Source organism: Anomaloglossus baeobatrachus, chromosome 4 (genome assembly GCF_048569485.1).
Source record: "Anomaloglossus baeobatrachus isolate aAnoBae1 chromosome 4, aAnoBae1.hap1, whole genome shotgun sequence".
Classification (NCBI taxonomy): domain Eukaryota; kingdom Metazoa; phylum Chordata; class Amphibia; order Anura; family Aromobatidae; genus Anomaloglossus; species Anomaloglossus baeobatrachus.
Genome location: NC_134356.1, coordinates 589,072,303 through 589,084,559, shown reverse-complemented (window position 1 = coordinate 589,084,559; position 12,257 = coordinate 589,072,303). Strand labels below are relative to the sequence as shown.

At 43.2% G+C, this 12,257-nt stretch overlaps 1 protein-coding gene across 2 annotated transcripts in view; it reads left to right on the top strand.

The window, feature by feature from the left end:
* The window catches only part of LOC142301860 (disintegrin and metalloproteinase domain-containing protein 9-like), a 168,964-nt gene that overhangs the window by 139,043 nt on the left and 17,664 nt on the right, over positions 1-12,257 (top strand). For both annotated transcript variants that reach the window (XM_075342901.1, XM_075342902.1), the window contains 2 exons: positions 2,678-2,858; positions 4,562-4,642. In XM_075342901.1, coding sequence (XP_075199016.1) covers positions 2,678-2,858; positions 4,562-4,642 — 262 coding nt within the window. The remainder of the gene's footprint in view (positions 1-2,677; positions 2,859-4,561; positions 4,643-12,257) is intronic.

Sequence of the window (12,257 nt, the reverse complement as noted above, 5' to 3'; positions counted from 1 at the left end):
TCACAAGCTTTAAGACCAAATATCCCCCTGAGAGCGCTTGAATCCTTCATCCCAAATTTAAACCTTACCTCATGGGTAAAAAAAGAGCCTGTGGTGTTAGCGGACCTATATAAAGATGGAGTTCTACTTCCTTACTCAGAGATGTGTGAGAAATTCAATCTTCCTCGGCACAGCTTGTTCCAATTTTTTCAGTTGCGCCACTCATAAACGCTCCAACCTTCTCCAACCCTCTAGTAGCTGACCCCATCTCAATAAAACCTTTATGATTAAAAAAAAAGTTAAATGACGCTCCTTCCCTTCCGAGTCCTGCCGTGCGCCCAAACAGTGTTTTTTGCCACATATGAGGTATCTGCGTGCTCAGAAGAAACTGCCCAACAAATTTTGGGGGTTCATTTAATCCTGTTACCCTTGTGAATATGCAATATTTGAGGCTAAATTAACAATTTTGTTGCAAAATGTAAAATGTTCATTTTTCCTTCCACATTGCTTTAGTTACTGTGAAGCACCTGAAGGGTTAATAACCTTATTGAATGTGGTTTTGAGTAGCCTGAGGGGTGCCGTTTTTGGAATGGTGTCACTTTTGGGTGTTTGTCATGTAGACCTTTCAAAATCGCTATTGACAATTGTTTTTGCCATTTGAGTTTTGAACTGCAAAGCAGAGTTTTTGCCCAAATTTCTGCCACAAAAAGGCAGCATTTTGAACTGCATAGTGCGGTTTAGAAAACCAAATTCCCATAGACTTTGCTTGAAAAGCAGAACACATCCATTTTGGCATTAAACGCTGCAGTTGAAAAAGCAGGTAAAAAGCAAAGTGAGTTCTTACCCTAATTATTTTCTTTGAATCAATTGTTCTAGCTCATTATAGGTCTTTCTGTAGCTCTCCACAGGTGGTTCTTGGCTCTTGGACAACTCTTCTGATAACTCTTTTCTCCTCTGTCTGGAATCTTACGAGGAGCACATGGTTGTTGCCTGTTTACGGTGAAATGATGTTCTTTCTCCTCTTCTGGATTGGGGCCCTAATAGTGCTCACTGGAACCTTCAGTGATTTAGAAATTATTTGGTAACCAATGCCATCAGTATGTTTTACAACAATAAGGTTGGAAAAGTCATGAGACAGCTTACTGGTTTTACCCATCATGAGATGTTTTCAGTGTGGCACCTTGGAGACACCTTTTTATAGACCATCAGTTGATCCAGCTGATATTATTTTTCAATAACTGGCAGGATTACTTTTTAATTACTGATAGATGTCAGCTGGTGTCGTGACTTTATTGGTTTTTGCACCTCATTTTCTCCATGTGTTCAATACATTTTCCCTGTGTATGTACATCTATGGTTTGATTTCTTTGTTTAGTTTGAAGGAGTAGTTACTGACAAACAAAATTCATGTTAATAGCACCTTTAGAAATACAAGTACCTTATTTTTCGGATTATAAGATGCACTTTTCCTCCCAATTATTTGTGAGGAAAATAAGGGGTGCATCTTAAAATCCGAATGTAGCTTACCGGGGGTCGTGGAGAGGTGTCACAGAAGGCAGGGGCAATGCTGTGCTGCTCTGTATGGCGGACGCCACTGCTCTATGCAGTTCTGTATAGCAGCCGCCGCTGTTCTGTGCAGCTCTGTACGGTGGCGGCGGCTGCCGCTGCTGTGTGCGGCTCTGTGCCATTCTGAAGTCGTCGGCAGTGATGACTTCAAATAATGGTGCCTAGAGTTGGCGCGTGCGCAGATGGAGCTTTTAGCTCAAGATCTCATCTGCGCACACGCAGCCTCCGGGCGCCATTTGTTTGAAACCCTCACTGCCGACATCGACATAGCAGTGTTTTTGCTGCTAACACTTTTTGTAGTGTTTTGCTGACTTTTCTGCCCAAATAAATGAGTAAAATACACACAGTATGAAGACATCCTAAGAGATGTTTGAAATATGCATATTATTCATTTCAATTTTCATCCTTCTCGCTTTTCATATGTAAAGGTTTTTGAGCATTTTTTTTTATCTTAGGTTGTGAAAAATGCCTGTCATTGTCAAATCGAAAACCTGCAAAAAATGCTGCATGATAAATTTTTCCAAAATGCATTAAAAACTTTTGAAAAGCAGCACAGGAAATAATTTAGAAAAATATATACTTCTTTAAAAACACTCAAAAAAGAGCAATTCCTGAAATGGTTTTGGAACACTTCAAGGAAACTCTGTCTGCAGATAGAAAAAATTGTATGTCACTTTTTGGCTATCAGGCATTTTTGAAAGCTTAGATTATGTGCACACAGTTTTTTTCTGAGTCTTCAAAGATAAATATCATCGGAAACTCCGTTTTTGAGGAGTTTTCAGTTTTCAGAAAACAATTTGAAGAGTTTCTTCTCTAAAACTCAGCAAAAAGATTCAGTGTGCACTTAGCCTTTACCATGTTTTTTTTTGTTAAAAAACCCCAAAACAAAACAACCTGCTCATATTAACATAAAAGTTGATTTCCCATAGAAATGAATAGGAGGAGTCTTCCAAGAGTTTTAAAAATTATTTTTTCAAGAACTTTTTGAGCAGAATTTTGGAGCTGACCTGCTATAAAAAATATTTAAACAAATCTCTGTAAGAACATAGCCCATCTATAGAGAATTGGTTAATAATGTCATCATTATAGACCTTAATCATTATTCAGATTGTCATTTCTTTTGTACCTTCAGAGATGTATTGTGTGGAAAATTGCATTGCACAATAAATGTAGGACAAGCTAAAGTCAGACCAGACATGGCCATCTCTTACTACAACTCCAAACAACAAATCTGTGTATCCGGAGACTTTTTCACATATTATTTTATTGATCCTCTTTGGATTAAAGATGGGACAAAGTGCGACCAAAATAAGGTGACAATGACAAAAATGTGAAAAAACAAAAAATGTGCTTCTACAATTACAGATATGTAAAAAAAAAATATCTAAAGATAATTTTGTTTAATTACCTGCTTTTATTTAGAATGGAGGTGACCGTGTCATGTGATTTGTCTTTCTTGCTTTGTTTAAAAAGTGCACTTGTCATCCCACACTAACTACATTTATCACCCCTACTGATCCCATGAACATGGTCCCAAAGTGTGTGAATGGAGTCATAATGTACATTCATGGCCCCCTGACTGATGCTCCATTACCTATATGGCACTGCCAACTAATTTGTAAAGCACCAGCAGGGGGAGCTGGAGCACAGGGAATTGCAGGGGCCATAAAGCATCCACTAGGTGATGTACTCACCCAGTGGATGAAAGGGGATAGCCGTACGAGCCGAGGTTGGTGCCAGGAGATAACATGATACCAGGGGTTGAACGGAGACTGCGTCAAGGGAAGCCAAGTCAGAAGCCGAGAGAGCGTCAAGGACCAGTGGGCGCGGAAACCAGAGTCAGTGACGAGCCGTGGTCGGGAGCCGGGAGAGCAGATAAAGGTGGGGAAACACAGGGAAAGCAGGGAGAGGAGTGATGGAGAGGGAGCTGGAGAAAGTAGGACGGGAGTCAGGGAGGATGGACGCAGTCAGGGGAACGGGAGAACAGGGAGGATGGACGCAGTCAGGAGGATGGGGTACAGGGACGATGGAAACAGTCAGGAGGACGGGAGAATGGGCAGGATCAAGTACTCACAGAGACCAGCGATCACGCTGCGGACCAGAATTATAACTGGCTCTGCATCACTAAAGATGACCCCTAGATAAAACACCATGATCCTGGAAACGAGGCAGGGAGAAAACTCCTCCCACAGGCCAAGCCTCGGGGAAAGCCAACAGCCCTGCAGTCAGAGGGTCAAATAGGTTGTGACATAATTTCTCAGTCAGCCCGATAGAAGTGAATGGAGCAGTGACCAAGCATGCTCTCTACTTTATAACATATGTTGTAAACAGGTGCTAACTATATTTAGTGGAAAAATAAACATTTAACCCACTATTTTGCTAATTTCCATTGGGTGGGGATGGGTTAAAAAAAATAATACTTCTGTCGCCGCTCATCTTTCTCGCAGTTCCCCATCTGGTTATTTGAAATCTCCATATGTCTTCTTCCTTTCTTCAGGTTTGGCGACAGACATCCTTTTCTGAGTCTTTAGCTTTTGCTGGTGTTTCTGATGCCAACTAGGTTTCGGGCTACTGTAAAATTATGACGTCCTGACGTTGGGATGTTGCAACAGACACCGTACATCACCCAAAGACTAGAAAGTAAAGACTGAAGATTCAGAAGGTGATGTCCGTCACCACACCGGATGACAAGAGGACAGTGGAGCTGCAGAGACGTTGGATGGTCGAGCATGGACAGGTGAATGGCGAGGCGAGTATAAATTCTCTAGAGACCTCAGGGCATAATAACACAAATTGGATTTGCTTCTTTCGATATGCATTGAATTCACTTGATAAATTTGAGCGACATTCATTACATTGCAGATTACCTTCTCATTAGATATTTCATGAATGTCTGACCCCATCTCTGGAGTTATAGTTTATTGCCAATAGTTCAGAAATTAGTTGATTTTTTTTTCTTTGCAATTTATTTTGAAAATTATGATAAATCCCCCAAATTTCTTATTACATTTTTTAGATATGCATCAATAAAAAATGCACCATCATCTCTAGGTCGGATACAACTTGCAAACGGGATACAACTTGTAATGGTAATGGGGTAAGCATATATCAAGTCTGCCCTGGTATTGGGGTCACATTAATATTCATGTGATGCAAACTTAAACAGAAGTGTTACTTGTTTAAACATAAATGGTGTTAATATATGTTTACACTGAGTTTTTAAAGCAGAAACTGAGTAAAAACTCTCCAAAACCCTTAAAGGGAATCTGTCAATAAAATCAACCCTTCTAAGCCATCTATATAGCCATGTAGAGTATAGAAAGTAAAATAAAATGATGACCAGTTATCTCTAACTCTAGAGAAATCCACATTGTTATTTTTATGTAAATAAGCTGTTAAGATCCATAATCCGGACACAGAGAATCTGCCTCCTGAGAATGTGTTTCTAGAGCTTATTTGATATGAAATGGGTATTACCAATGTGAGACATGTAGATCAGGAGATCAGACTGTCAGTCATTACATGCCTCACACTAGTAACACCTGTGACGACATGGACTCTCATGGGTTAAAGTTTCTTAAAATTCAGCCAGACAGGATGATAGATTGTTTATAGACGGGGGATAAGTCCCTCAATGTTTCTACAAGACTCTTGTTGACTCATGTATTTGTGTTGGCCACTGAAAGCCAGACGTATTGTTTCTCCAGACTCTTTCAGTAACCATTGTAACGTAGTTGTGTATTGCTAATGTGATTACCTTAGTAGCCATTGTCGAGTCTGTGACTTGCAGACTTCATGTAGATATCCTCAGTCTTTCTGTAGACATCATTTGGATGAACATTGTCCATGAAGCTTGAGATTCATCCAATGGGAGAGGCGATCTTGTCCAACCAATCAATGAGGACGCAGTGTATCCAAGTAGAAGGCTGTGGCTATAAAAGGGATTTCTTTAAGCCACCAGGTTGTTGATGGATGCTGATGGATCCTGTCTAAGCTCTTTGGAGCTGACTAGAGGATCAGGATATCTTATGGCTTCAATCTAGGGACTCCGGTTCCGGTTGGAGACCATATCCACAGTCTAGGGATTTCGACCCCGGCTGCCAGGATTGTATCATCATACCAGGACTACCTAAGGAGGACACTCAGGTTGGGACAATCCGGTCACCTGGCTACAGACTTTGCAGACCTCACACAGCTTCCTAAATCTGGCATTATTCCTTTCTCGGTGGGTGCCCGCCAAAAGCGGGGTGCTGCTGGATTGGAGTAAATAGCCCTGGAACCTCTGAGGCACGGACATTCTAAATCCCTGGTGAGCCAGCGGAAGGGTGAGACTCTGTTGTCTGTTACATTTGTGTTTTGCTGGTTATGTGTTATGTGCCGTTAATTGTTTGGGGATCCAATAAAGTCTAATTATTGTGGTTCCCTCACCCTGTGTTGTCTGAGTAGTGTTACGCCCACGGTTAAGGAGGCCGGCGTTCAGATAGGATGAGCCTTGAGCCACGCTGTCTTTCTAAAGGCGGCGGGTTTTAGTGGACGAGAGCACCCACTGAGCCTCGTGTCTCCACAACACCCCCTTTCTCTTAAAATAAGCTCTGGAGGCAGATTCTTGGATAAGCTATGTCTCACCCATAGATCTTAAAAGCCCATTCACATGTTAAGATATCACAGATTTCAAGGTATTATTTTATTACACTTCCTATGATGTACATGCCCATATAGAAAGCTTAGGAGGGTTGATCCTACTGACAGATTCCCTTTAGGGTGCAACCGCACTTTGCGCTTCCACCTGCGTTTCAGGTGCTTTTTAGGTCCGTTTTGAGAAGCACCTTTTTCATGCCAAAAGGCATGTGTTTTGATTTTACAGCAAAGTCAATGGAAAATGGGGATTTTCAGACCGCACTTTGCGTTTCTAAGTGCTGCGTTTAATTTTCATATTTTGTGGCAAAAAACATGCGTTCAAAGAAGCAGCATGTCAATTGTTTTTGCCATTTTGGGTGCGTTTTGGTAACATTGAAGTCAATGAGAAATGACAAAAACCAAGATTCCTACAAATTCCTGCGTTTTACCTGCTTTTTAGGTGCAGAAAACATGCGTTTTGGACTAACAAAACGCATGCTTTTTGGACATTAAAATAATTATTTCATATATCCCTTTACACACACACACATAATCCGACAATTAAATTTAAGAAAAATATGCTTTTATTGCTATTTTAGTTATAAAATGTATATTACTGCTATAATTTTATGAAATATATATTTTTTCATTATTTTTCCCATTAATAAAGATTTGTTCCTTTTTTTTCTATTTTTTCATTGTGTTTGACAGAATAAACTTTATTTAGTAGTGTCTTAATGTTGAAAACGCATCTGTCAAATCGCAGGTGAAAAAGCATGTAAAAAGCGCTGAAAACGCATCTAAAACGCGGTAAATACGCATGCGTTTTCAGCGCTAAATTTCTGAAAAAGGCAACTTTGGTCAGATCAATTAACGTGCGTTTCGAACTGCAAGTAGGTGAACGCAAAGTGCGGTCGCACCCTTAAAAACTCAAGATTCCTCAGAAACTAGGCGTTTCCACTCTGAAAATGTATAAAAAAACCTACTGGGTGTGTTTTGATTGGAGAGTGTCTGCTTTACAAACTGTGAACATTTTTATTTTCAGGCAAATGCTGTGCATATTCTTCATATTTTATAACTTCTTTTAGCCACTTCAGGTTTTGAAAGCCGTAAAGCAGCTAAAAAAGTGACCGTCCTTTCTTCTGACAGCATCTGCTTGAAAGCCTCCACTTCCAAGCAGAAGCTACTAGAAGAAATGTTTTCCTAAAGCATCTTCTTGCAGCAAAAATGATGTGCATACGCTTGCGTAATATATATGGTACAGGCATATACCCTAAGGTTATAACAGACAGAGTTTTTTGCTCCTTTTGGAGATGGGGAGTTTTTGGGTTTGTGCACAAAGCATCTATGAAATACCCACATAGTTGACTAAGTCAAAGATGCTTCAGGAAAATGTGACGCCCTGGCCGGGCCAGGTAGTCACATATAGGATCCCGCATTACACCCTTCCCTCACAGGTAACACTCGGCCAACCTTAAAACCCTATACCCTATACCCTATACTGTCCAAAAAGGGCAGAAGGGCAAAAGCCACTATATGTCACCTAATAAATCCAACAGGAGAGCCCTGTCATGTGAAGATGAAAGGAGTGAATCGATGATCTAGGTATCAATGGCCTTGCCAGGATATACTGAGATGAGGCAGGGATTGGTCTTGTAAGACATAGATGGTCTCTATGTGCTTGCTCTGGGCTAATGTATCTCCAGGGAGTAGGCATACATATACTTTAAGGGAGGGTTAACTGGCTTAAGGATCAGCCCTTTGTTGCAGGGATTTCCCAAAGTGATTCACTTAGGGTGAACTGGTCAGAGGACCCCTGGGGAGTAGAGGGAAACCTGCGTCCGGTAAAGACCCTTGCTGGTTGGCTGCTGCCATCTCTGTCTTACAAGACCAGTCCCTGCCTCATCTCAGTATATCCTGGCAAGGCCATTGATACCTAGATCATCGATTCACTCCTTTCATCTTCACATGACAGGGCTCTCCTGTTGGATTTATTAGGTGACATATAGTGGCTTTTGCCCTTCTGCCCTTTTTGGACAGTTATTTGGACTGGGGTGTCTCTCTTGATGTATGACGCCACGGCTTGTTTCATTTGGCGACCCCTACTGGCTGACACTGACACTCCAACACATTGGTCACAGTGCATTCACTGATTTACCTACCTTTTCGGGTGGTGATCCACTCAGTTCCAAGCTTGTGCAAATCGCACCCTTACTCTAACTTCCTAGTCTGATAGAACTCTCGATAAAGGTCCCATCGAGACCGAAACGTTGAGACGAGACAGACTTTCCTTTCACATTTATAATAACAATAAAAAGCATCAAAGATACCCAGACTGTGTTCATTATCCTTCTTGCATTGGAGTGCCGGAGATCTTTTTTGTATTTGGTTGCTTGTTTTCTCCAGAGCACCCTACAACTCAGTGAGCCAGGTCTATTCGATATATTAACCTTAAAACCCTAGTCACCCCCAAAGGGCTTGATAGGCACACCAGGGGGGCGGAACCAGGTGGTTGGAAGACGCCCACCTAGGAGTTTTAGACAGCCCGGGGCGGGGAAAAGTCAGATCAGTTTTAGAGTTAGTGAGAGTGGAGGTCAGGACTGTGTCTGAGGCCTGAAGCAAACTGACAGGTACCAGGGTAGGAGTCCTGGTGCCTTTGGCTAGGAGGCAGATGGCGGTCTCCGTCTGCAGGAGCCGGGAAGACGGCTCGGTGGAACCAAGGTGGACCGGGACAGGGTAGTGGCCCACCGGTACCGACCCGGGGAACTGACTCGGAAACCGGAGCACAAAGGGGGGTACTTAGACCCTGAAGCTAGGCCCAGAAGCGACTGGACTTAGTTAATTAACTGATTGCGGCCAGGACTAGAGGTCCTGTCCCACCCAAAGTCCCGACTGAAGGCAACAGCCCACTGAGGGGGATAAATGGCCACCGCCATGGCTCAGAGATCCCACGAGCCAGCGGCTGCGGGCACCGACCACCATCACCTTGGTTTACCAGAGACTTGTGTGTTTTCTAATAGTGAGTACACCAGAACCCTGCGGTCGCCCATCTCCCTGCATCGCCAAACCCCCAACGGGTCCCAGGGCCACCATCCTTGCCCACGGAGGGGTTAACAACTTGTTGCACAACATCTCACCAGGGTGACCCGTAACTGCAGTGGTGGTGTCCAATATCACCACACACCGTGGGTGGCGTCACGAACTCCGTACGGATCTGCCCGTACATTTACGTCCCACATCCACCATCCCATCACTACCCCTTTTCATTTGAAGTGACCGTGAGGCCCCCGGGTCCGGAGACCCTCGAGCAACCCACAGAAGGGCCGGATCCAAGCAGCTCGGCTGCTGAGAGCGGGACGGTACAAAAACTCTGGCTGAGTTTTTCCTGAATCGTCTTTGTGACATTTTAACAGACAACATTTGTTTTTCCAGAGTATTTTTATTTACATTCTATATATAAAATAGTGATGGAAATCATCAGAAGATATAGTGATGGCTTCAAGTGAAAGTCTCCAGAAGAGTGGACAGGTGCTTCTTTTAGCCGCTTCACAGATTTCGAAGCCTGAAGTGTTACGTTAATGGCAAAAGATGAAAGATGTGCACAACAAGTCATTTTCACATTGCAGGGCATGTGTTCATTCTTTGTAGTGGATTTTTATTGCTTATTCAGAAAGATTCTAGGTGTAATTTGCCTGATGAAGACTTTGTGTGCCCATAACCTTTGGAGAACAATTTCTTTCCCTGAAGTGTTTACTGAAGAGTTTTAGGCTATGTGCGCACGTTGTGTGTTTTTTTTGCGTTTCTGCAGCGTTTTGACCAGCAAAGTCTATGAGAATTATGCAAAATCTGTGCGCACGATGCTTATTGAAACGCAGTGTTTTGATTGTCAAAAATTTGACAAAATCTCTGCGTTTAGAAAAGCAGCATGTCAATTCTTTTGTCCGTTTTGGTAGCATTCTACACCCATTGAAATCAATGAGTTGTAAAAAAACGCTGCCAAAATGTTAAGCAGTGCGTTTGCACTGCATTTTTGTTGCGATCCGAATGTTTTTTTGACATAACAAAGGCAGGTCTTTCGGTCTCTCTCTCAGTCGGTCGGTCTCTCTCTCTCTTTGTCCATGTCGGTCTCTCCCTCTAACCCCCTCTGTCATACTCACCGATCCACGATCACCGACACAGCGCTGCATGGTGTTCACACTGTGGCGGCTTCTCCTCTTTTGAAAATGCCGGCCGCTCATTAATCCATCTTGTATTCCCTGCTTCCCTCGCCCACCGGCGCCTATGATTGGTTGCAGTCAGACATGGCCCCACGCTGAGTGACAGCTGTCTCACTGCAACCAATCACAGCCGCCGGTGGGCGTGTCTATACCGAGCAGTAAAAATAAATAAATAAATAATTAAAAAAAAAAACCGACGTGCGGTCCCCCCAATTTGGATACAAGCCAGGGTAAAGTCACATGGCTGAAGGCTAGTATTCTCAGGATGGGGAGCTCCACGTTATGGGGAGCCCCCTAACCAAACAATATCAGCCAGCAGCCGCCTGTAATTGCTGCATCCATTAGATGCGACAGTTCAGGGACTCTACCCGACTCATGCCGATTTGCCCTGGTGCGGTGGCAAATGGGTTAATAAGGAGTTAATGGTAGAAGCCTATAGCTGCCACTAAGTCCTAGGTTAGTTATGGCAGACGTCTCCCCGAGATACCTTCCATGATTAACCTGTAAGTTAAAGAAAATAAACACACACATCCAAAAAATCCTTTATTTGTAATGAAAGACAAAAAAACACCCTCTTTGACCACTTTATTAACCCCTCAAAAACACCTCCAGGTCTGACGTAATCCACGCAAGGTCCCACGACGCTTTCAGCTCTGCTACATCGGAAGCTGATAGGAGCTGCAGTAGAACACCGCCGCTCCTGTAAGCTCCATGCAGCAACTGAAGTGAGTTGCGGGGTCAGCTGTGCTGTCACTGAGGTTACTCGCGGCCACCACTCTCAGGTGGAGGACTGCAGCTGTGGCCACTAGTAAGCTGAGTGAAAGCACAGCTGATTACGCAGCTCACTGCAGTCAGGGGATTTGCAATCACAGGTGAGTCCTTCACGTGTGACCGCAAATCAAGCCGCGGCACACACACAGAGCCGCGCGATCACAATGAAGTCGAGTGAAGTCCATCAGAGTTCATTCTGATCGCGCGGCTCTGTCTCGCAGTTAGCCATGCTCTTTTTGACAGTGCGGTCCCACTCGGCTCTGCTGTAAGCCAATGTCTGTACAACATTCACAGCAGACTGGTCACATGGCTATGATGTCATTGAAGGTCCTGTAAGTCAGTGCTGGTTACCGGGCGGCACAGCAATGATCGGACGCTGAAGCAGAAGCGGCTGGGAGACATTTTGCAGGACGCGTCGCGGGAACTGTAAGTATGAAAGGAATGATTTTTAATAATGCGGGTTTTTTTGTTTTGTTTTTTTTTTTTACAGCCCCTAGACCAAACTGAACCCGATCTGTAACACGAGCTTCCCAGGAAAGCTCGTGATAGGGATCGTGTACACGATCACTATGTGATCGGTACGATCCCCAAACTTTACAGTTCGGGATCGCCCATCACTATTCACAACATGTCTTCAAATCGAACCATAGACAGATCTACATGGAGATTGTACTGTATATCATCAGTAACAGAGTTAAAAGATTTGACAAGTACCTAGGGCTCACTAGCTGATCTTCTACTTTGACTCTTCAACACTGGGAATCAGGCATCTAAAGAGTTGTGCAGAGCCACCTTTAGGCTATCTGCGCACCTTGCGTCGAGGTAGTTGCAGTTCTAAACGCATCCTCTGGCAGAAATGGTTTTTGTATACTGTCTTTATTTATAACAGGGAAAAGGGAAAGGGGAAACATAAAATGAGGTGTAGCAAGCATTGAAATTACTTATTTTACAATTTTTGTCATTTTTTAACAAACAATAGGCTTTAGATATAATTTGAAAGGCCAGAAATGTTTTTTGTCAAATTTGGTTTTGACCACCAAAACGCTATAAATACGCTTGCGTTTTTACCGCGTTTTACATGCTTTTTCACTGCTTAAAATCAGATGC